This window comes from Grus americana, chromosome 1, assembly GCF_028858705.1.
Source record: "Grus americana isolate bGruAme1 chromosome 1, bGruAme1.mat, whole genome shotgun sequence".
Taxonomy (NCBI): Eukaryota; Metazoa; Chordata; class Aves; order Gruiformes; family Gruidae; genus Grus; species Grus americana.
In genome coordinates this window covers 121,311,710-121,337,429 of record NC_072852.1, presented here as the reverse complement: position 1 = coordinate 121,337,429, position 25,720 = coordinate 121,311,710, and the positions used below count along the sequence as shown (strand labels likewise).

At 42.4% G+C, this 25,720-nt stretch overlaps 1 protein-coding gene across 4 annotated transcripts in view; it reads right to left on the bottom strand.

Annotated features, from left to right (window-relative positions):
* Nucleotides 1-12,842: 12,842 nt before the first annotated feature.
* UMODL1 (uromodulin like 1) overlaps nt 12,843-25,720 on the bottom strand; it is a 77,159-nt gene continuing 64,281 nt past the window's right edge. For 2 of the 4 annotated variants that reach the window (XM_054820830.1, XM_054820837.1), the window contains exons 22-26: nt 24,966-25,108; nt 23,560-23,796; nt 22,561-22,720; nt 19,367-19,451; nt 12,843-16,627 (exon numbers count right to left, since the gene is read on the bottom strand). In XM_054820830.1, the coding sequence (XP_054676805.1) occupies nt 16,440-16,627; nt 19,367-19,451; nt 22,561-22,720; nt 23,560-23,796; nt 24,966-25,108 (813 nt within the window). In that variant the 3' untranslated portion in view covers nt 12,843-16,439. The remainder of the gene's footprint in view (nt 16,628-19,366; nt 19,452-22,560; nt 22,721-23,559; nt 23,797-24,965; nt 25,109-25,720) is intronic. The other 2 variants (XM_054820845.1, XM_054820854.1) reach the window with 2 other exon arrangements.

The following is a 25,720-nucleotide window of genomic DNA, read 5'->3' as shown; positions in this document are numbered from 1 at the left end:
TCAGTGATAAATAAATGTTTTATTGCATATAAATATGGGAATGTGCAAAATACATGCTCATCCACATACGTGAACGCAGTAGCTGGAAGAGCTAAAATATTGCATATTTTATGCATCAGGCCTCAAATCCTCTTCAGGCCATGGGATGCTTTCCAGAGAGGTCATGGGCAAATGAGCAGGGAATACATTCAAGAGCACAGTAGAGGCAAAGCTACATCAAGGAAGGCTCACACTGTCCCTGCCCTCCAAAACTTCAGCCTTCACTTCTACCAGAGGTCATACTGTGTACTGCAAAGGGCTGCATTTCCTCTTCGAATTCAACTCGTATGACCATAAATGCACAAATTGTGCCACTAGCTGCAGTAAGAGGAGTTCTCTGGGTGACTTAAAGCTATAGAACATGATCTATATTACAGAAGCTATTTCCATTTGAAGTGTAGAAATGGCTCAGTATACAGTTCTGTAAAGTGATATGGCCTGTGATCTGTATGGCATTATATAGAATGTGTCATTTGTCACAGTACCAAAAAAAAAAAAAAAAAAAAAGAGAAAGCCATAATAGACATTGTGTATTTATCAGATGAAAGTACACACCAAGCAGCAACAAACTGCTACCAACTAAATTATTATATCTGTTGCTATTTTAAAGGGAGAGGTTGAGAAAGGTGTGGAGGAATGAGTGAGAAAATTTTTTCCTGAGGTCAGAACCACCAGCACATACCTAAAAGGTACAGATCAGACAGCTAGGAAAAAGCTCTTTACATTTTTTGTGTGTGACCTCTGTATCACACATGGATTATCAATAATGAGTTTCTTGTGCATGGCTCTGCAAATCCCTTTGACAGCTAAAACCACACATTGAGAATTTACATAGGTCTGTGGTACAAAAGAATATGACATATATTATGCAGCAATAAATGCACCCTGCCAAGACAAGCCAAGTCATTAAGCTTTAAAATCTGCCAGAAAATACTTTAAAAGTAGTTTGTATTGGAAATATTAAACATGTTCACAACAGGAAAAACAATTTTTGTTTACCTGTAAAGAATGTGGTAACCTGTGGTATTCTTAGCATCTCTATCTAGCACCTACTCAGCAATACAGGAATATTTAGAGGCTAAGCATTTGCTGGAATCCAAGTTAACGTAAAGCTTGTGAGGACACTCAGAGTCTCCCTATCAGCAATTACCAACTGAGCTTTAGAGGCAGTTACCACTGGTTTTGACAGCCTTCCTCCATGTCTTTTAGGATTAATTAGCAAACATCTCATTAAGAGTGCACCTCATTTTTCCAGGCCTTACAAAGACAGCAGATAGTCCCTTTCTAATAAGTATACATGTATCTCCCAGACAGAGCTTTTAGTACATGTGCAGCTTTCTCACAAGTACAGGAATTCTGCCACCCTCAGCCTTGGCGATTGTTAAGCATAATGCAAAGAGTGATTCAGTTAGAAATGGGAAGATCAACTTCTCCATCGAAGGTCTGCTTTGCTTAGTATTAAATGTTACAATATTTATATCAATTCATTTATCCACCATCCATATCCTATACTCAGGAAATAAAATTAAACATGCATTGATTGATACATTTGGGGCATGGTTTCAAACTACTTCGAACAGTTAGTTATATGTTGCCTTCTGCTTAGCAGATAAACAGGAATAACATGCCAAATCACTAGAAAGTTCTCACTACAGAATGAAATACTGTAGTGGGAATGAAACAATACTTTCATTTCAGATACTGAACAGCTTCCACCTTCTGCTGGGAAGGAAAATCCATCAATGCAAAAATCACATGGCAAGGAAGTAACACAACAAAAGCACTTTCTCCAGGCATAACTCATTACTGGTTTACCTTAGCATATGTAGTACAGTTGTCTCCCCCTGTTATTATAATTATGAAATCTGGAAAAGAAAAGAAGGCAACTCAGTTCATAGGGTTACACAGTAGGACAAGAATTAAACAGAATTAAACATAAGAGATGAGCTTTAAGGCTTGTTTATACTCCTGCTGATATGAAGGGGAAATTTAAATGTTTTCCTCACCAGCCTTTCTCAGCTGAAGACATTTATCTTGATAATGCAAGTTTACTACTTTAACAGCCCTACCAATCTTTAACTACAAATTTGGGTCAATGCAGCCTCAGAGATGTCCCCTTGCTAACTTCTTTTAAACATGCTTATTACAGTATCTTGCAAGTGGGATTAGTCACAGTGATTAGAACCATCATCATTATCTCCTCCTCCTTGTCTGGCTACTTTCTATGAAAAACAGCAGGATCAGATCAGAGGTGCCTAGCTTCTATTAGGGACTCCAGAGTCTGCATGCTGAGTAGACAGAGGATCCTCATACCAAGCTCTAACACAGATAACCAAACTGCAGAGAAGGGCATGACCTCATACCGGTTTCTTCATATTACTTGGCTGCAGGCTCTAGGCCCTGCTCAGCATACCACCTTCTTACATTTTCCTCAGAAGGGACTGCAGAGGGTGTTTAATACCTGCCAAGGGTGGTATCCTGCCAGAGATACATACCTACATTTTAGCTCTTGTGACAACACCAAACACCTGGGCAGTCCACATATTCTGTTACATTGTAATGAGTACCAGTAAAATCTGTCCCTGGAATGAAGAAGGTGATATCTTACATAAGGGGATGTAAGATATAAAAGCCCACACAGAATCTCATACTGTAAATTTCACGTTTCTGTGGACACGGCCCTGACAAAGTGCAGTGTTCATGGTGGGGCAGGCAGTTGAAAAGATAAACTCTCAAGTCCAGCGGGAACCCCCCGCACATCCACAGCTGCCTCTGCCTCGCCTGTGGTCTCGGGCCTCTCCCCATCCCTGCCTCTCAGCGAACCAGGCGATTCCTGCTACAAAACCCTCGCTACACTTCTCCTCCATGGGCCCTGCCTCCTCTGAGGGGGAAGATCTCCAAAAACATCTCCCAGGTCCTCAGAAGGGAGACAAAAAAGACCCTTTTATGTCCATCCTACCCCAGGCCAACAGCCTCTCTCATCTTGTACTGCAGGCCTCCACACGCGCTTCCCATCCACCTCCCCACCGTGGCAAGCAGCAAGCAGACACCCTCTGAGCCACCCGGCAGAGTGACCTGGCCGGGCCTCAGCCTGGCCAGTGGCTCACTCACCCTCTCTGCCCACCTTCGGGTGCTCCCCCACTGCTGGCACCAGCGCACGGCAAAGCTACGGCAGGACTCGGGTGAAAAAACTAAGCCCAACACAGCTGGCTGGACGGAAAACAACATTCATGTGGGAAGGCAGAGGAGGCCTTGCCCTCTCCCTTCAGCAGAAGGAGCTGCTTGCTGCCGGCCGAGCATGGGCAGGGGTCAGGGACTGAATGGTTGATCCTCAACTAGGGGATCTCCAGGAGGCTGGAGCAGCCCCTGAGTCCTGGGCTGGGTCGGAGGTGATGGTTCCAGGCCCTGCAGCAGACCTTATGGCTGGTCGCTGCAGGAACAGCCTGAGGGTAGAACTCAGCAGGTACATTGACCCCTGCTGCCATCATGAGGGCCCCTTGTTGGGGTGAAGTGCCTCCCACATCATCTGAGGCCAACCCAGGCTCACGGCTGGACCCCAAGGCCATCGACAGCCATCAGCGCTCAAGGCAGGGCTGGAAGGCAAGTGGGGTTTGAGGAGGCAGGAGGGCAGCTATGACACTGCCAGGGTTGGCTTTGGGGTGGGCAACAGGTTGGGGTGAGGCCACAGGCAGGGACACCAGTGTGGTGCGAATCATCTGTCAGGACCAGTCCCTAGCTTTCATCCAGACAGCGGCGAGGGGGAGCAGCCGCTTGGCTGGCCTGGCCAGGGTGTGGCTGGTCTCCTTGTCCTTCTGCTACATGCGCGGTGATTGACACCAAACCACTCACCTTGTCTGGCAAGGCACTGCTCTGAAAGCAAATTGGGGTTTTCTCCCTCCGTTTTCAGAGGAAGATGCTGTATTAGCTGCCAGACTCCCAGTCCATGTCGGTTCAAATCCCTCTGTGTATCTTACGTTCAAAACAGGTGCATACAACTGTACAGCTGTGAGGAGCTGCTTCCTGCGACTCTGAAATCGTTGTCTAGCAAAGCAGAGGCCAAAGGCACCACGTGTCCCCAGGAGAGAGCACAGAGAAATGGAAACAGGTACAAAACATTAACTCAGTTGTGCTGAGTGTATTAGTCACGGCTGCACTTGCAGGAAAAATGCAGTAAAACTTCCCATGAGATTTTACTTAGATATATTATTAATGTATGGTTGGTTTTCAAGGGCACCATGAAGCACTTCTTAACTACAGCAGCTGTAATTGCAGATTTTGTATGTAACTAGATACATGCAAGTAACTAAACCTGTGTCACTAAATGTGCAGAGCATGGCTAAGTGATTCTGTCAGAAGCAGGTTAGCAGGGTCCATCTTACTCCCTGGGGAAGCTCTAAAAGAAAAGGCAGTTCCGTTTGTACCTTTATGGGGACTGGGGAAGAAAACAACCTCCTAGCAAGCGTGCTTAGAACACAGATACATTTTGTTCAGCTGACAGTCACTAACACGTGTTCCTTAACAAAGGAAAAATAAGCCATACAATCATAGAAAGAATTTAAGGGCTTGTTCTGTCCTTTATCAGATCTCCTGTTTCACGCATCATCTGCCAAATGCAGCAGGAACTCCAGTAAGAAGCTGACAGGCAGAATTACCTCAAATATCAGGAACTTGCACAGAGTGAGGTTGTATTTTTACTCAGCATCTCACTTTCAAAAAGTCCAGGCACCATCACACTAAGTTCAATTGCATTTCTTACTCTTAATTTCAGATTTAATTTGCCTAAATGAAACTAATTGAGCAGATGCCTTCATAGGTCTGAATGAAGGCTTCTGTGAGGCAATATGTCACATTTTGCTCTCAGTGACAATTGGCTGAGGCAGTCACAGCAGTTGAATGACTACGAATGGCACTATTGCTTTGCTGGGGAATTGAAAGCAGTAAAAGCAATGATGCACTATACCAAGAAATGGTACAAATATCCATTGCTTGTATCAATGGGAACACACTACCAGTTGTGATTACAACAAAGGAAGGCAGTAAGTCAATAGCATAGGCCATCTCAGATGTTCCTTTCTCTGATGTGTATTTACTCCATGAAAATACCAAATTTTGGAGGAAGAGCTAGAAATAACAAACCTGGAAGTTACTAAATATATATCTTCCCAGGGAGGCCATGCAACCTCCAATGGTCTGTATTAGGGAGTACCAGACGAGAGATAGTATGTTATCTGTCTCATAAGAGAAGTCCAGGATATAGAATATCCAGGATATAGGACAAGGACCACAGCCTGGACATCCTGGCATTTGGATTTTATAAAGGTCAGGTGAGAGATGTCATTTCAGGGGAGACACTAAACTTTACAAAATGGTGCTTCTCATACACCTGTAAGCCAACAGAGGTGCCTTCCTCCTATTTAAGAATAAGGTGTCACAGCTGTAGCCAAACAAGTGAAAAGAAGGAAAACAGGTAGTCAAATAAATGCTGAGAAACTCAGGAAATTGGCAGCAGTATCTAATATCTCCTGAGAATAAATCAACTAATTTTTAAATGGACTGCAAAATGTAGCCTCAAACAACCTATCAGCTGAAAATCTTTCTGGGACATAAAGAAAACACCTCCAGAAGCCAATAGCATCTTGTTCAACTGCTACTCCTGACTTATGCCTTACTGACATAGACAAGAGCTGTGGCATTTGGTTTGGTTCTGTCCTCTGCAAAAACTGTTCTGTAAAAATTAGAGTTGGATTCATCCCATTCCAAATTCCAGTTCAGCCTTATTTTCACATTCTTTGCTGAGTAACAACGTACATCCAGATATGATACAATGTGCAATTAAATATGCTAGACTAAGCTTAAGAAAGCTATTCATATGTAACACTCAGTTATTAGTCTCTCAAGGCTGGCACCAGAATAAACACAAGACCCTTCTATTTCTACGTACGAGTAATAGCCGTATCTGTTCAAAATACTGATGTGAAGCACTTCATCCTTTCAAATTGCCACATGCCAAAGGCAGCTAATAAACGGGAGCATTGAGCATTGTTTGTAGCTGGCATTTCATATCAAAGATCTAGGCAGTACGAGAGGCAAAGCTAGACATTTCCTGAGTGGATTTGAAGAGTTTAAGTATTACTGAACATAAACCATGAAGAACCCACACTGTCAATAGTGTATTAGCTGCCAGCACATTCCCAAGGATATTGTTTGCTGGAAAGACTACCTAGATGAAAATTTTACCCAATTGTCTCTGTCAGAAAGGCAGTCTCTTCTTGGAATTCAGAGCCACCTTCACAACCCTGGAGCGAGCAAGGCTTCTTGGTGCTTTGGGGTGGATTTGTGTCGGGCTGTTGAGAATACTGCTACCCCATAACCTACTGCACCACCTATGCCTGATCCAATTATCAGTGAAAGTAGCTCCATATTGCCACCATACTTGGAGTTCCCCAACACTCCTCAAGGCTTATGTCAAGCTTTCCTATTTTTCCCTTGGATTTTCCCAAAGTCTCCATCCAGGTGAGGAAAAAGTAAAATCTCCCCTGTAGCAAGGTGCCAAATACTCACTGCACCATCCATAAACTAACTGGGGCATATTTTCTCTTCTCATTGTCCTTAGGTTCTGATCCTCATCAGAGTTATCTGTAAGCAAGAGCAGACACAAAACAGTCAAAGAAAAGCAACTGTCAAGAGATTGTGTTCTTCATAGGATTAAACAGAAAGATCATGGAAGATAAATGCCACTTTGCTTTTGAAATTGATTGCTTCCATAGTAAAGCAGGAAAAGAAGAAAATCACTATTCAAATAAAGGTTTATTACTTCATCTGTGCCTACAAATACTTGCAATTTTCCAGAAGTTATCAAATATTTTTATAAGTGAGAAACTTGCATAGGAAAAAACACTTCTACTAATACTTTCTCTGAAAGGACAGGGAGAGAAAAAGGGACAAAAGTGGGACCAAATCAAGCTCTCTGCACTGTGTAACTGCAGTATTCCTAAACATGCTGAACATTGTCTAACACACACCTGAACAAAGGTAGGTTGATAAAACTACTATTTTTTTTCATTTCTTATTATTTCAACAAATCCATTTTCTAGGCAGCAATACACATTTACCCTAACAATCCCAATACTTTTATAGCCTTCGTTATAAGTAGGGCTGAGTACCAGGTGATTTAAAGAGAACATTGTGAGTGGACATTTTGGGATCCATTTTAAACACTACACCGGTGATTTATTACTGACACTTCCATACAGCATTTGAACTTCATTGTTTTAGTCCTTTACTGCTCTTTTCCTTGCCATTTCCAAGCATTCTATATTTTTCTCAATTCCTCTTTTATACTTGTGTCATGATTGGTTTTAGTGTACAAGTCCTTGTGTTTGTGTTAAGTCTCTGAAACACTTCTTTCTGTGGATTTCAGAGGAAAAATCTGTTTTGGGAATGAAGGGCAGGAGAAGCAGAGAGCACTTTGAGAGGAATTTGCTGCATGTGGAAAAGTGCTGCATTGACAAGTCTCCTGTGTTACCCCCTGGCAAGGAGTGTCACATCCAGACTATGTACCCAAGAGTGTTTTTAGCACAAAGTGATAGGTGCCCACACAGCCAGAGGGGGATGAGTTGAAGAAGCAGGCAGAGATTCCCTGAAAACTCTAGGCTGGAGTGCTGTCCGCAGTGGGCCTTTTAGGATCAGGAGAGAAGAGAAAGCTTAAAAAGAAAAAAGAAAAAAAAGAAAAAAAAAAAAAAAGAGGGGTCTTGAAAGGTAGTACCTCTACATACAGACTGGATGCTACTCAGTCATAGATATGCCACAAGCCCTGCGGAACAGACCCCCAGGCAGAGTAGATGTTACAGACCAAATCAAAGAAGCCATTAGGCAGCTCTGTGCTGTAGGCTTTCTACCAAATTGTAGCCAACATCATGTTTTTAGATCAACTGCCGTTACACATTTTCAGTTCCTTTAACTTGTTTCCTTCCACAGCCTACAAGAAAACTTTCCAAATGGGCATTAAAAAGTCAGCTCCTTTATATTTTAATAGACAAGGAAATTTTTCAATTATCTCAGCTTTTTCCCAGCCCTGCTGGGACCAAAGTTTGGTAATATTATAATAGGAGAGAAAGGACTAACAATGAGTGTTTTGCATCAGGTGTCAGCAGTGTTGTGTTCTCAGTGAACAATAGGGACATTAGGCACGCATACCGCTGGTCTAAAGTGCTTCTCAGGAAACAATGTAAGAGGTCAAAACTAAGCCTTCAGATTTTATTTCTACACATTTTTCAGCCATTGTCTCAAATAATTATCTAGATCCAGTGCTTCATTAACAGAAAAAAGGTGGGCAACACCAGAATGGAAAGGGGAGACGGTCTCGTCTAGAAGATTTCTCCTTAGTCTGAGAACTACTTGTTTGGTGAAATTGCCTGATCACTGATGTGGGGAACTCACCCCAGCAATCTAAAATGAGCCCTCCAAAGCCAACAAACCTTGTCTGAGCAGCAGATGGGTTGAAACACTAGGGACAAAGGGATCCTACTGCACCTCATACATTTCCTCATTCACAAGAAACACGTGTGAAATGCCACAAAGGAATTAGGGTGTGTTCCTCTAAAAAGGTGACACCATTGATAGCCCAAGTTACGTGCCTCTGTGCCAATGCACTCAGCATGGGTAACAAACAGGAGGAGTTGGAAGTCTCTGTGCTGCTAGCAAGCTACTATCTAATCGCTATCACTGAAACGTGGTGGAATGAATTGTATGACTGGAGCACTGCAATCGATGGCTATAAAATGTTCAGAAGGGACCGGCAAGGGAGGGGGGAGTAAGGAGATTGCCCTCTGTGTAAAAAAATTTGATTGACTGCACAGAGCTGCCTTTGAAAAACAGCAGTGAATGGGTTGAGAACTTATGAGTAAAAATGAGGGGCCAAGCCAACAAAGGAAACTTTATGGATGGTGTTTACTACGGGCGGCCCAATTAAGGGGAGTCTGTTGACAAAGCATTCTTGCTTCACATTTTCAGGCTCTGATCCTGCTGGGAGACATCAATCACCCTGACACCTGCTGGAAAAGCAGCACACCAAGCTGTAAGCCATCCAGAAGACTCTTGGAATGCATCAAGGATAATTTCTCAATCCAGGTGATAGACAGCCCAACCAAAGGAGAAGCGTTACTAGACCTGTTGCTTAACAACATGGGTGAACTAAATAGAGATGTCAAGACTGGCAGCAGCCTAGGCTGCACTGACCATGCCCTGGTGGATTTCACAATCTTGAGGCATGTGGGCCAGGTGAAGAGTAGAGTCAAGACACTGCAGACTTTGCAGAAGAGCAAACTTTCAGTTGTTTAAGGAATTAGTGGATGGGACCCCATGGGAAACAGCCCTCAGTGATAAAGGAACTGAACAGACCTGGCAGCTCTTTAAGGACATATTTCTTAGAGCACAAGAGCTCTCAATCCCCACATGTAAGAAATCAGGAAAGGAAGGCAGGAGGCCAGCATGGCTGAGTAAGGACCTTCTGGTCAAACTAAAGTGTAAGAAGAAAATGCACAGGCAGTGGAACCAGGGATGTGTATCCTGCGAAGAATATAGGGATGCTGCCCGGATGTGTAGGGATGGGATCAGGAAAGCTAAGGCACAGTTGGAGCTGAATTTGGTAAAGGATGCAAAGAATAATAAGAAGGGCTTCTATAGGTGCTTTGGTCAGAAGAAGTACCCCCTCCCCACCCCCAGTAAATAAGACAGGAGAACTAGTGACAACCATCACAGAGGAGGTTGAGGTACTCAACACTTTATTTTGCCTCAATTTTCAATGGTAATCTGTCTTCCCACATCTCTCAAGCTCCTGAACCATAAGGCAAGGACTAGGGGAATGAAGTCCCTCCCATCGAAAGTGAAGATCGGGTTCGAGACCACCTGAGGAACTTGAAGTCAATGGGACCCAACAAGATGCATCCCAGGGTCCTGAGGGAATTGGCTGATGTAGTTGCCAAGCCACTCTCCATCATATTTCAAAAGTCATGGCAGTCAGATGAAGTCCTCAGTGACTGGAGAAAGAGAAACATCCCATGCATTTTTAAAAAGGGTAAAAAGGAGGACCCTGGGAACTACCGACTAGTCAGCCTCACCTCTGAGCCCAGTAAGATCATGGAACAGATCCTCCTCAAAGATATATTGAAACATAGGGAAGACAGGGAGGTGATTTGAGACAGCCAACATGGCTTCACCAAGGGCAAATCATGCCTGGCTCATCTACTGGCCTTCTACGATGGAGTGGCTGCATCAGTGGACAAGGTGTTGTGGATTAGCCCGAGCCAGCACCATGCAGCTGCTCACTCACTCCCCCCTCCCCCCCCGGTGGGATGGGGAGGAGAATGGGAAGGAAAAGGCAAAACCTTGTGGGTTGGTATAAGGACAGTTTACTGGGATAGCAAAGAGAGAGGGAAAACAAAACAAAACAAAACAAAACAACAGTACTTAACAGAATGTACAAAACTGGTGCTATATAGTGCAGTTTCTCACCCAACAACCGTACAACTCAGACTGCACGCTCAGACCCGTCCCGAAACTGGACCATTTCTGAGCCACGCATCCTGGACCTGCTCTCACCCCTCCCCGACTAGCCCCCCTTTTATACTGAGCATGATGTCACATGATATGGAATACACCCTTTGGCTAGTTTGGGTCACCTGTCCTGTCTGTGTCTCCTCCCAACTCCTTGTGCACCCCCAGCCATCCCACTGGCAGGGCAGGGCAGTGCGAGAAGCAGAAAAGGCCTTGACTCTGTGTAAGCACTGCTCAACAACAACAGATCCATATAACAAAAACATCTCTATATTATCAACACTGTTTCCAGGACAAATCCAAAACATACCCCCATACTAGCTACTCTGAAGAAAATTAACCGTCTCAGCTGAAACCAGGATACAAGGGAAGAGCTACAGATATCATCTACCTGGACTTATGTAAGGCCTTTGATACAATTCCCCACAACATTCTTGCTGCTAAATTGGTGAGATGTAAGTATGATGGATGGACTGTTAGATGGATAAGGAATTGGCTGGATGGCTGTGTCCAAGTTACAGTCAATGGCTCAATGTCTGAGTGGAAACCAGTATTGAGTGGTGTCTCTCTAGGGTCAGTACTGGGACCAATACAATTTAATTTCTTCATCAATGACATAGATAGTGGGATTGAGGGAACCCTCAGCAAATTTGCAGATGACACCAAGCTGAGTGGTGCAGTTGACTCACTAGAGGGAAGAGTTGCCATCCAGAGGAACCTTGACAGGCTTGAGGAGTGGGCCCATGCGAACCTCATGAAGTCCAACAGGGCCAGGTGCAAGCTCTTACACCTGGGTCAGGACAATCTCCAGTACCAGTACAGACTGGGCTATGAATGGATTGAAAGCAGCCCTGCTGAGAAGGACTTGGTCATGCTGGTGGATGAAAAGCTCAACATGAGCCAACAATGTGTGCTTGCAGAAAGCCAACTGTATCCTGGGCTGCATCAAAAGGAATGTGGTCAGCAGGTTGAGGGAGGTGATTCTCCCCCTTTACTCTCATGAGACCCCACCTGGAGTAGTGTGTCCCTTTCTGAGGTCCCCAGTACAAGAAAGACATGGACCTGTTGGAGCAGGTCCAGAGGAGGGCCACAAAAATGATCAGATGGCTGGAGCATCTCTCCTGTGAAGATAAGCTGAGAGTGTTGTTCAGCCTGGAGAAGAGAAAGCTCCGGGGATGCCTTATTGCAACCTTTCAATATGTAAAGGGGGCTTATAAGAAAGACTGAGTGAGACTTTTTACCAAGGCCTGTAGTGAGAGGACAAGGCACAATGGTTTTAAATTGGAAAAGGGTAGATTTAGATTGAATATAAGGAAGAAATTCTTTACTGTGAGGGTGGTGAACCACTGGAACAGGTTGCCCAGAGAGGTTGTGGATACCTCATCCCTGGAAGTGTTCAAGGCCAGGTTGGATGGGGCTTTGGGCAACCTGGTCTAGTCAAAGATGTCCTTGCCCATGGCAGGGAGGTTGGACTAAACGATCTTTAAAGATCCCTTCCAACCCACACCATTCTGTGATTCTGTGGTACCTCAGCTGAACAATCTGTTCTGTGTCTTAGCATGAAAAGGAGACAAAAAGGGACACAGTGCTGAGAAAATGGTGACAGCTAGCCACTGAACATAGCATAGAAAATAATGACAAATAAAGAAAACAGGTGGCAGTTGTGCAACACTTTTGCACAGGGATGAGAAAGGAAGCATTTGGAGCAAGTGCTGGTGTTCTTCACTGCTTTTCACACTCAGGTCCAGACAAGTCCACTAATGTCCTCAGGGTAAGCTTCATTGAGGGTAAGCTCTGAATATGCTTCTTTTGGAGCAGCTGTTAGAACTGTACAAATCAAAAGCCCACGGAAGTTGGTGTGACACTAGTTTCAGACTGGATCACCACATTGCTGCAATACTATTATTGGGCTAGGAATGTTGAATACTCTTTTGGTTGTCTTTGCTGCAAAGCATGAAACTAAAAATATGTTTGCCCTTTGTAATGTTGAAGAAAGAGACCCTTAGTAAGTATACACATGTAGTTGTTGGAAATTGCAGTCCATTGGTGTTTGGATAAGGTCATCTATTGTGTTTTGAGTGATGTTTGAACATTATACTGATACTTGAACAGTTCTTCAGAAGCTGCCACATCCACATAATGCACATCTTAATACCTGTGACTAAATCATAAAAGGAAGGTATAACAGTACAAAAGTCAACAATAAGTTACAAGAGAGCTTTTATTAAGATACTGAAGCTCCACTAAGACTCAGATAGTCACAACAGCAGTTTCCACTGAGCATGCACGGTATCAAATACAAACTACCGTTTTGCATTTCATCCTGAAGACTAGTGCTCAGCTTTTGTAAATGGCATAGCTCCACTGAAATCAATAGGCAAATCTCTAGTCCTGTCACTTTCAGACAGTTCGGGATTGCGAGTACTAAAACCTAGAAAAATATATATGGTAAAATAGCTTATCCTTTCACTGGGTGCAGAAGGCAAACACATTACATATTTGAGAGCAAATTGAGCAAACTCCTACATAATAAAAATCTTATGGTTATGTTCTTCAGACTATAAGATTGCAAAGATAATTTGCAGTTTCACTAATGAATTGTAACCAAATGGATCTATTTTTGTATCAGGATCTGGTAACTGATTATTTCAGCATGGAAAAGAGAAGTCAAAGGTTTTTACTCCTTACAGATTTACTTAAATCAAAAGCAGAATGCAAATGATTATTCTGAAATTTATTGATGTATTTAAAAGGTGTATATATAACCTCTAAAATCAATCAGTATGACCTTTTGCAAAATGTAGAAGTCTTTCACCCAGTAATCTTATTACCTATCAGAAATTGGACTAGGGGGATAGAAAAGCAGCTTTCAAATGCTATTCTGTACCAAAATGCTATGGCTACTAAGAGTATTTGTGAGTTCAAGTTAATGACTAATTTCCACTGAAGAGTTATTTATAATGGTGTCCATTGAGCTTAAAGAAGAATTAGTTTGTTCACTGTAAATTACCGAATTACATGTGACCCAGACACAGTAGACTCTACCACCGTGTGAGGAGGAGAGTGCGCAGCAATCAGAACCAAGGGATGGTGGGGACAAGTTACCACATCGCTTTACTCTCCCATCGTCTAACACGCTCACTAAAGTAGAGGTTTGAGGCAGCAGAGTGAAGAAGAGTGCCCCGGGAAAGAGTCCTGCAGGCTATGCTTACTGTGTGGAAAAGAATTTTGTTCCAGTCTATCCAGCTAACCAGACTGTTGTTGTATCCAATGGAGCAAGTAAGCTAAACCTTTGCTGCTGTAGGGTCTTGCAGCCAGGCAAAATTCAGCTCAAATTTATAACTATTCTGTTGCAGTTGAAGTGCTCTCACTTAGGCGGGCAGCACAATGTAGCTCAACTGCACAGTCATTGTGGTCTAATTAAACAGAATACATAGGTACCAACTGACTTATCAGGAAAAACGTGGGCTGCCAGTAGCAAAACCACTTTCTTTCTTCTTTTTTCTTTTTTTTTTTCCTCTGAGTCCTTGTTGATTAAAGAATTTATAATCAAATCTCAAAACTCATGCTGAAGAACACTCTGAGTAGATTAAGCCCCGGATTCATGGTGCCTTTTCTTTATTTGGTAGCAAATCCAGCGTCTCTATACTTAAGGCATTGCACAATTAGGTCTTCAACATTGCTGCAGCTCAAAGTTTCAACCTCACCTTAAGTAAATAGTGAATTACAAACTGAAAAGGAGATGTCTCTAAGGGTTTGCTGATTTACTTTCTGGAATATTTATAGAAACATGCAGCTTGTCAATAGTAGTGACACAAGTGATGCTAAGATGGGCACATAGCAGCATGGCACAGTGGGAGAGCCAAATGTTGGAACTTGAATAGAGAACTATGAAGTTTTTCTTTTTTCCCTTCTGTTTTATCCACAGAAAAAACTGCCAAAATTCACTTCAACCTGGAGCTGCAGTCACAAATCATTCTCAGGACACCAGGGAAGAACCAGATTGTTAAAAAACAAAACAAAACAAAACAAAACAAAACAGAAAAACCCAAACAAACAAACAAACCAACCCCAAAAACAGATACAGAGGCCTTTTATATGTGACATTAATTGGAAGAGTCAGTGTTGCAACTAGTCATGACCACCATTGTGAAGAGTAATGAAAGCCAAATGTTGAATGAAGACAAGCTTCAGTTCTCCATGTGAGGAGATATGATCCAACTAGAAAAAATAAAAACCAAACTAATCATGATTGAGAAAGGTAATCAATTACCTTCCGAAGAAAGTAAATACACAGGAAAGAAGAGCTGAGTAGTTCCAGCATCTAAAAGGAGCCATTAGCTGAGACTCCAACATGCTGATTATGTACAAGTGTTAGGAGCCTGACAGTATCCTCTGTGCTACAACCTCATTGCACAACTCCGTAATTCCCATTACTATCAAATATTGCAATCACTCATGACCACTCATGAGAGCAGAATGATGAATGAAGACAAGCCATTCTCTCTGTGGAGAGACTCAGAGGCTTCATATGTAGGTTTTAGCTTAATGGACCTAGATATGCCCTTTACACTGGATTATGGCTCCCTAGTGGGACCTGTATCACTGATACTGTACAGCTGCTGGAGCTGTACCAAGGAGTCCTGGATACCTTCCCTTCGGGCTCCCAACAGGCAGCCCTGCCCAGCCTTTTGGAAGCAATCAGCCTCACCTACAGTGATCTCTCAGAAGCTGCCTGTAGATGACTACAGAGGGTGGTCTCCGTAATGTAAGACTAGGGGGAAAAGAGCTAACAATGACTATTCAAGATGTTACGAGCAGATAGCTGCGATAGTCTTCCCTGTCCTTTCTCCCAGATATATGTTAAGAGTTATTGTACTTAGTGAAGCAAACTAAATAATCTGGAAATACCATCAGGATGAGTATAGTGAATTTATTGTGGTTGTGTAGCTGCATTGTCATGTATGAGGCCTCTTTCAGCAAAGAGTTACTCACTAACCCTGCTAACAATGTCAAATAAGCCTGTTCCCAGGAACAAAATTCGATCTGATCTGAAGTAAACATCCTTGAGTTGTGAGGCAATGTTAGGTGTTCTTTTTCATCAAGCTAGCTTTCTCACCTGTCTCTTTTCCTCTTAAAGGGACAAACATACAAATGGTGGTGAGCAGCTAGAATGCACTCATTTTACAGAAAAAAGTGCTGAATCTTATGGCATTCTGGTAAAGAGTTAAATTCCCAAGTTGTAGAGGCAGAACGTGTTGTAGTGGTTAACACTCCTCACGGCTGTCTTTTCAGACTCTTTGCAGGCACTTGTAAGCACTGCTTATTTCAAGCTCTATATGTCTAACATCCCACTATTTTCTTGAAAAACAAGCCCCCTCCCAAAAGAAAATTAAGCCCAAGTTTTTGTAGAAAGAGATAATAGCTTCCCTTCTGAAGCAAATTAGCTTCTGAAGCAGATTTATAAAGAGAGTGGTAAAGTTTCTCTACCTTATTATACTAATCCAAACCCAAAAGTGATATGTTTTTTGTGGAAATGGTTATTGGTGATCTTCTAAAGTGGTGCATCATTTAGTCTGACTGAGACTGAAGCCATGAAGGAAAATGAGGAAGAGAAGGCTGTCTTTCTCCTCTGTAGTCTGCAGCATTTGAAAACAGGCAAGAATAGTAGGAATTTCACTTTTACTTCTATGACCTTCACCCACAGAAAACAGGACCGGAGGTTCAAAAACCCTTCAATGGAGGATGCTCATTTTGCAAGTATTTAGCCATTTAAGGAAGAGCCAAATGGCTAAAAAAAGTAACTGATCATGATTCAGTATTTACATCTGGTAACCTGGAAATTGCTAATTGTAGAACACTTGGTAGCTGAAGTTGTCAGATTTGATTCTGAAGTTGTATCTTCCCATCTTTCGCTGGTACTGGAACATGAGAAGGCTCACAACTCCCAGCACAAAACCAAACACAGCAAAGGCAATGAGGATGATGTATCCAACTCCCATCCCAGCCTCCTTCTCTCTCTTCAAATCAGATTCTAAAAAAAAAAAGAGATGAGAGAAAAAAGCTTTGAAATTCCTAAATCTTTTCCTAGTGTAAGAAACGCACCCTACTTACACATGAGCCAACGTGCATGTTGAAGCACAAAGCTGTGACTACAGAAATGAATCAGCTTTTTGGGAAGGGTGATTCTCATGAAAAGGTCTGTCATCCACAGTCCATGTTCTCTTTTTACATACATGTGTAGAGTCCCTGCAGACATGAGTGTGATGTGTCTTTGGAATTTGACTCTACAATTTCTGTTAAAGTAAGAACTAAAGGATCAGCACTGGTGACTTTTTGAAATGCTGCCTTACTTTCAGAATGACCCTAGAGGTGAAGAATTCTCCCATCTTAATCCTGCCCCCATTCATCTATGATTATTAAAAGCCGCTTGATTTGCTTTTATCTCATATGTAATAGTTCTTTAAACACAAAGTGTTTAGGGAAAGATTTTCTCCACGTGTGCTGGGTTTCTAAGCTCCCGTTCTAGTCAGAGAGATCTGACTGGTGCAGTCAGTGGAGGCAGGTAAGCAAGTCACACTGAAGTAGTCACAGTGGGCTCAACCCTGTAGCCTAAGTGTAGGCACCTAGTGCCACCTGAGAAGCCCAAGGGTGTCAACAATGTCTGCGCAGGTCTGGCAGACATGATCTGGGACCTTCAGGAGACCTGTAATCTTTTGGAATAGCACCCAGACACTGAGGGGATGGAAAGAATAGGGCACCATGGGTCATGAGCACTAATTGCCTATGTGTGGGCAAGAGTCAAGTCCCTTATTGCCAGTTGTCTCCCTAGGCTCCACTGACCATCAACAGAACATGTTCGCCTGGTTCACGTGTAGACACTTCTGTGTATTTGTCCAAATCTGCAAGCAGAATCCCCTCACCTTTTAACATTATGTCTCTATACATGTTTGGACATGTAGTCTTGCACACTTCTAATTCATTCTTGTAAACGTTTGATGCACCTACATTTGATGCACATCTGTTTGTCTGCATACATTTTCAGGACAGCACTTATTTAGCCAAGCACTGGTGCAGTACCTGAGGTGCACAGAAGACAAATGCTAATACATACATGCCTGTAATTAGAGACAAGATCTTTGGCCAAAGGGCACTGTTGGCAGCTACAGAGGTATGCAATAGTAGTGTCCAGGCTATGTAACATCCAGGGCATCATTCCAAGACAGGCCAAGGCAGTGTTGCATAATATATTTAGGCTTATTTCTGAATTTCAGTATGAAACAAAGGAACAAAAAAGAAAATGCACAGTAGAAATGGCACCCTGAAGCCAGACACAGACAGAACAGGCACACCTGAGGACATGTGTCAGTGGTTGTTGCTATAGCATGTGGCCAAGCAGTATAGGCAGAGCAGTTAAAGCTTTTCTCATGTTTCACTGCAGCAGCTTACCTGACATCATAATTCACGTTGTCTCCTTCAACAGAGATGCATATCACTGTCTAGGTCTAGCCTCACACTTAAAATGTGAGTATCCAAATTGGAAATAGGAGAGAACATCTAGTAGTGCCACCTTTGCCTAGGTACAACCCAAATAAAGCTCTCCTCACCAGAGTTCCTTTTGTATAATGACCATTTTTCAGTATTAGAAATGTATTGGGGTCTCCAGTGAAAATGGGAGTGAGATCTACTTGATGTCAGTGCTGTACAAAGAAAGCTGTACCAATTGCTAAGTTTTAAAAAAAGAACTAATTCAGAAATGAATACTGAAGGCCTATTCTAACAGACTAATATGCATATAACGCATATAATGGAAGAAAAATACAATATGCTAAGGCAGAGCCAGTTTCTAGGTCCAAAAGAACATTGTGACAGTCACAGCAGAGGAGAAAAAAATACCCTGAACCCACTAACAGTCCAGCATTAACTTATCTCCATAGTCAGAAGAGCATTAAGTGCCTGGCAAAACAGGCAACCAGCAGGAGGAAAGCGGGTGACTTCTGTCTATTTGCAGTAGACATGTGTTAAAACTCTGATATTGGTGTGTACAAGTACTCTCAATGAATGTTTTACGCTAATAAGATATCAATGCAAATGGTTGGAGGAGGCCAAATGACTGAAAATTTTAGAGGCCACAGGTGCCCTTGAAAACATCACTTGGGGTAAATGCAGAAGAGGCAGGTGCATAACAAATTAGACCTTGCTTGTACACGGTGCTGGCGTTCACTCTCTATTAACCCGTACTGTGCCGCTGCACCAGATTAACCAAGGTGCTGTGCATCAACTGCACTCTGGTACCTTCCCTCGCAATAGTAATGAAGTCAATACCAGGGAGTCTAAGGAAACGCAATAATAAAATCTTTTATCTCCTCTGATTTTGGACTTCAGAGCTCACTAGAATTGTGGTTTAACAACAGCGTAAACACTTGAAAAACTGATTGCAATCTGAAAGATTCAAGCTGCTTTTTCACACTTTACAGTTGTAATAACTGTTTGATTTTGTGGCTGTTGTACTTGCTACCCTGTGCAAATAGCTACATGAAGCACTTTCTCCTCTCCCTTTCTACATTCCTTTGACAATCACTTCACTGAGGTGGGCACATGCTTTTCCACACTGCCACATGGCTTCAGTAGAATGCCTGCTCCTCAGAAAAATATGCAGAGGGGCATGAAAACCTTGTATCACAGGTCTTCAGGTTCCTTTGCCAGTGAAAAAGAATCTTGAAATGATAGTTACTCTGTGTCCCCTTTTTGTAAGCCTCTATTCATAACTCACCAGCAGATTTACATAGGGGTCCCCAGGATGTTCTGTGCATAGCGATGGTTTCACCAGTCTTCAGGGATCGAACTGCATGGCATCTCTGCAACAATCAATTCAAACTCCAACAAGTAATATGGCTTACTAATTAAAAATACAAAGCTTTCTGATGAGTATGTGAAAGCCCAGTGCTATTCTCATTCATTGGGGTTTTTGTTTCTTAATGTTATGCTTTGTTAAGCTGAAATCAGCATCAAATGGAAGTTCAAAAGAAATGTCATTAGGGAAACATCAGCATAAAATCTGCAATTAGCCACACTGGAAAGCACTGCTGTGAACAGACATTTCACACAGACAATCTCTTTCTTTTCATTAACTTTCTCTTTTAGAGAAACCTTATGGGAGAATAAACTTCTCACTATTTCTATATGCCAGGGTTTTGCAAACATTTTTGTTTGGATGTTTCTACTGCCCATGATGGGCACAGCAGTTGCTACAACCAGCACCAGCAAAAGCAGTGGCAACTTTCTGTCCCTGCCAAGCTGTGTGTCGTTTTGAAGACACACACCGCTCCTCAGTGACACGTGAACTACTAATCTGGGAACTACTAGCTTGAAAGCCCTGCCATGTGAAATGTTGGGATTAGCTGCTTTAGCTTTGTGTGAGAAACACTTGCAGAATATATAGCACACTCATCTTCTGCACACTTCCTCGGTACCACCATTCAGTTCGTTTGCTACCTTTTTGGTTTAAGTTGCTGCTAAAGGTCTCAGCTGGAAACCATAGCTGTTGAGGTTATTCAAAAGGTACTGTGGCTCTCCTGGAAGTGCACATAAAAAGAGAGAAACTGCAGTACTGTACTACAATCAGCAAAAGAAAGCAGGGAAGTGCAAGGGTGTCTTACTAGCTTGCCTACACAAGACTATCTCACCAACCAGCCTGATTACACTGAAACTCTACAGTCCACTGTCAGCAACAGTGTCTTTAGCTGGCTCAGCCCCCCATAAAAATGCCCATGTAGGACTTTGGCCTATCCTCAAATAGATTTCCCATCTAGGCAGATCCATAAGAGAATACGGTTACATAGCTGCTCCCTGATGTCAATGACTTTTCGGTTCCACGTGGCCATGGAGCAGCCACGTTCCACCACACATATGCTTCGTGATGGCACATCGCTCCTCTTCCCATTTACAGACCTGTTTCTTACTCATTTCTTACTACATTGCTCCCCAGCCCATCTATTTTTTTCTACTCTAAACTTTAGAGCGCTTTACTCTTTTCCACCAAGAAAACAATGAATAAAAAGACTGGATAAGAAGAAATAATACAAGATGTAAGTCTCAATTTTGTGGGCAAAGAGCTGAAGCAAATTTGCCCTGAAGCAACTCAGTATTCTCCAGAGTAGCAGACAGATCAGAGGATCAGATTCCAGACCCTGTGCACTTCCCCAGCCATCTCACGTTATTTCCAAATATACTCTGTTCTTGCTCCAGTTTTCCTTGATCTTTGCACCTCCTGCAGCTCCCCTCTCTTCTTTCTAAAAGCCATTGTCATCCTTTGTAGATGTGCCTAGCACTTCTCTTCTCTGCATAACATTTTAATCTCAATCTAAGATACTGGATTTACTAACTTTTCATAGGGGGTAAATTTTGCATAGGAGAAAGAACAATATGTCTCAAATATATTTATATATGAATGGTATGGAAATTAATAATATAGAATATATGAAAGAAGAGGGCCTCACTGATTAACTCTGCTGTGCCTTATTGACTACAGATGTCAATCTCAATCAAACCTCATCTTGGCCTAGCAGAATTACTCCATCACAGACCCCTGTAAATCAGATGAAAGCCAGTCCTTTAACCATGTTCCTATGCTCTAACACTAAAGTAAAGTGTGAAAGAGCAGGCTTTAGCCTGCTTGCTCTAACAGCAAACTCAGCAGCTCCTAGGAAAGCAACTGTTTGATTCCTTACAGCAGCCATACCAGCCCATGCAGTCCCTGTCCTGCCCATCCCTCTTATTCCCCTGCCTTGCACCTCCCACCACGTCCCTCCTCAGCTATGCAGGACGCACAATGGACTTGGGGAGGGCACCACCTCCTTCAAAGGAGGGCATAGGCCGGGGGTTGCTGAAACAGTGATTTTTAACATGCAAATTCAGCTGTGAAAACTGGAGCCATCTTTCCGTCAGTCATGTTTCCTGTCCCTACTTTTTTTTTTTTTTAATCTGGAGGAAGCTTTATACTTTGAGAAAGGAAACAGATATCTTCTGCTAGCCATTTTTAATCTTTTAGGAAGAGATCATTTGCTTTATAATGGGCTTAAACTGAGTTATTTAGAGCTAGAGGAAAGTGTTAAACAATGGAGAAACACCAAACTGCTAACAAAAACATCCTTAATAGAAAAAGAGCCAGGAAAATTGGCAGAGGGAGAGGAGAATTCTTGTGTGTCAGCTATAAAGAAAAAAAAAGGCATCAGCAAAACCTATTTTTTCTTATTTCTATGGTAGCAACACATTTTTAGATGAAGCAATGTGTATCACTTACTTAGAAGTAAAAAGAAGCAAAGCAATGCTTTGGCACACAGACAATTAGAAACTGAAGTTGTTATCAGAACATTGCTTGGTTTATTGCTTTTAAAAGCAATAGGGCTTTAAAAAGCCATGATAAACTCTGTATTAAAGTCACAGCCCTAGAAATTCAATGTCACTGAGCTTCCTTTCCTGGCACCTAAACTCTCATCTGGAGAAGCAAATCTCTAGGGTGAAAAAAAAAGAACAGAAAAACATCCCAAATCAATTTACTTCAGACTTTCCTGCTGACACTGCCAATATAGGTGTTCACTTTTTTGTGACATGCCCATCTGAGCTGACACATTTCTGAACAGCCTATCTTATTATGATGTCTCTTCATTGCCTTCTAGTCACCCCTATGCAGAGGTGAAAGGTTCAGTTTCTCAGGTTCTCCAACTTTTTTTCCCCATTTCTGTGCAAGCTTCATGCTTTTAACTACAAGGATGAGGAACAGGAAGAAAGGTGAACACTTCCATATGGTTGTAGTTCTTCCCTGCTCCTCTCTGCTCTCAGCAGAGAATGAAGGAAAACTTCAAGAGCCATTTTAAACCCTGTTTGGAAACATTACTCCTTCAATTCCATAGCAGGACTGCATATAGCATGTCGGAGAAAAATAGCATATCAGAGCAAAACACTTACTGTTCTGCAGGTGCTTTCTGGTGTCTCCATACAAATACGAATTTTGCAGTGTAGGTAAACCACAGAATTGTTGACAAAGGAAAAAATTTTCATCTTAAACTGTGCTTTGCTTGAATTCCCATTCTCTAGCAGTGTGGTATACGTATTTGGGATGGGACAGCTGAAAAGGAAGAGAAAAAACATACATAGCAGCTAGGGCTATAGAAGGCATGTTGTGATTACAGCACGTAACTCAGGCTGTAAGGCTTCTTTAGAAAGCCACAGCCAGACCCCTCGGTGAAGCAACTCTCCAGCAGTGCTGGGGTGATAAAGGGCTATTTACTGCTTTAAATAGAATAGGAGATTGGAGAAGTGGTTGGAGAGTTGGAGAAGAAAGAGTGACAGAAAGAAAGATTTAAACTTGGCTTCACCAAACACAAATTGAAAGAACATCCTATTGAAAGGAATAGCTTTTGTTACTGAGCTAAAGGACTATCCTGTATTTTAAGGTGGCAGGTGACCCCAAGGAATATGACATTGGGGTGAGATTAGGGATCCAGACAAGAACAAACCTCCTCTTTTACCAGAGGCTGTCTTAATACTGTGTGTGAGTCGCAACATATAGGAATCAACTAACCTATGTCTTCATTGACAAGAGGCACATAAGCTCTTGGTAAAGCTGAACCACAGAGAAATAGATGGAGCATGCACTTTTCAAATGCTCTTTCACTACTGACTGCCAAAACCTATTTCTTCAGGTCGAAAGTACAATTCCTTTAAAAAACTATGGAGAAGACAACCAAACTCAAACAACTACCACATTACCCTTTGAAAAACATTTTCTTTTCATACCTACCTTTCTTGTTCAAAGAAGGTGTGACCAGTCCAAATGGTAAGGGACTGTGTATATGAATGATGAGAACACACATAAAAGGCATTTAAAATATAATACATTAGTAGTAAGCACCACTGGAAGATCTAAGGTATGGCACATGCTATTTGCAAGTGGCATTGCTGTACCTGTTGCTGATAAAAACAAATGAGAGGGGATCCACTGAATTATTAGTTGGAGTCGCCCAGCAGTCAGTGAGGACGACCTTGAGCTTGCTGTCTGCTCTCTGGATCCCCACTTCAATCAGTACATCGTCACTGGCAGAGACGCTGAAATTTTTTGGTATTGGGGAGTTTCCAATAAACAACTGCATTTCTGTTCTGAAGTGTCCAGATCCATGCAAATCCGCAAAGATGGTGTAAAGTCTGAAACATCAATTAACCTCCTTTAAAGACCACAGACTTGACCAAGTGTTTCTATAAGTCATAAATCAGTGCCTGTTTCTCCACCTTTTGTGCATTTAAGTAGTGAAAAGTTATCTGCAGTCCAGGATGTTAGGACACTGTTCAAGAGGAAAGGATGAAAATGCATCAAGTTTTTAGTTGGAAAGGTAGGGAGCATGGAAATGCAAGTGGGAAAATCCAAAGGGTGGAATGTCTTGGAATAACAATAGAGCAGAGAGAGATATTTCAGTGGAGCAGAAGGGGAACAAGACTATAAGCTGTCTCAAAGTTCAAAATAAGGAGAGTAAAGGCTTAGTGCAGAAGAGAAGAGCAAAAAAAAAAAAAAAAAGAAGGAACAAATCTGGAGGGACATGAGAAAATTATAGAGCTTAGAGAGAAGGGACCTGACAAAGACTTTGCAGGGGGATAATAAGGAAAGTACAATGTCTGGACAGGGTTAGGAAATAGAAAGTGGATTTGGTGATGATAGCTTAAGCATGGTGCTAGGCAAGAGACAGGAGGTGCATGTACGAAGGGAGAGCATTCCCCATCAGAGCAAAGCTTGTGCTGCCACATTTTCTGTAAGTGTGGGCTTGATTTTCTGTGAACAGTGGATTTGATTCCATCTTACTTGAAGATGGGGCCTTCCATAAAAATGAATTTGCATTACACATCTCTTTTTTTCCAAGTTGGTCATATAAGGATTTGTGGGGGTTAAAAATTGCCATCCTCAGAACTCCCATAGCAGTCTGCATGCCTGCATCAGTTTAAAAGATACATCATTGTTATGTTCCAAAAGCAGGAAAATACTGTTATTGCTACACAGGATTGCCCAGGAAGGCAAAGAGAAGTCAGGAATACTGACTCCCAAACCTGCACCAGTGGCTCCCAAAGGTTTATTTTCATTTATGGTTTAGCTAGGTAATGGCCAAGCTTGTGGGCTGTTGGATCTATTGACACATTAGATGGAGTAGGAGGGAAGCACATAGCAAGGATCACCTGAGCACAGGACTCCCAGGATGGCAGACTACTTAGCATAGCAAGTACTGTCACGAGATACAGCTAAGGTCCCTGGGGACTTGGGGATTTTTCCAATGCAGCAGCTCTCAGCCGCACAACAGCATTTCAAAGCAGAGAGAGTTGTCACTTACCCTTGTGCAGTGTATCCAGAGGAAGTCAAGAGATCATTTTGAAACACACAGTGAATGGGACTGGCAACTTTTAAGTGGTGGATTACTCCCTGAGCAGAAACATCATTCCGAAGGATGGTTTTCACTACAGTATTAGTCATGTTCTGCAATACAGAAAGAAGAAAGCACAATTTGTGAACATCACTGTTTCTAGGAACATAGCAGAGCTACAGGCTTCCCAGCTTCAAGTGCTTAGGTATTCTCCATTTTCCTTGCTGCAAAAATCAAACAGATTAAACCTCTAGTATCTTAGTTACTGTAGAGTGAGGCAATGAAAATCCACCAACCTTCCTCCTCTTCCTTAGTCTGCAATAATCATTGCTCCACAAGGGAATTTCTGTACTTTGGCATGGCCTGAGAATAGCCTTTGATTTGGGATCCAAAGAGACAGCCATCACTCTTTGTCCCCACTACTAGTAGTAATTGGAGTATTTGTCTAAATGGAATGATGAAATTGCTTTTAAGAAAAGAGAAGCTTCTGACAGCTGCCAAAGGAACCCAGAGAGGCATGGGAAGTGACTCTCAGTTTGAAGAGGGCCTTGAGATTTGCTGCCTGTCCCCAGAGATTCCCCTTCTCTTTCTTGCTTGCCCTAAACAGAGAGGTAACTTTCCTTCACAGGAAGGAGGTTTCTTTCTCCAAAGAAATGTCTAACATTTCAGCAACTAATAGACTGTACTTCTAGCTAAGGATCTGACATTGCCCCTCCCCTCACCAC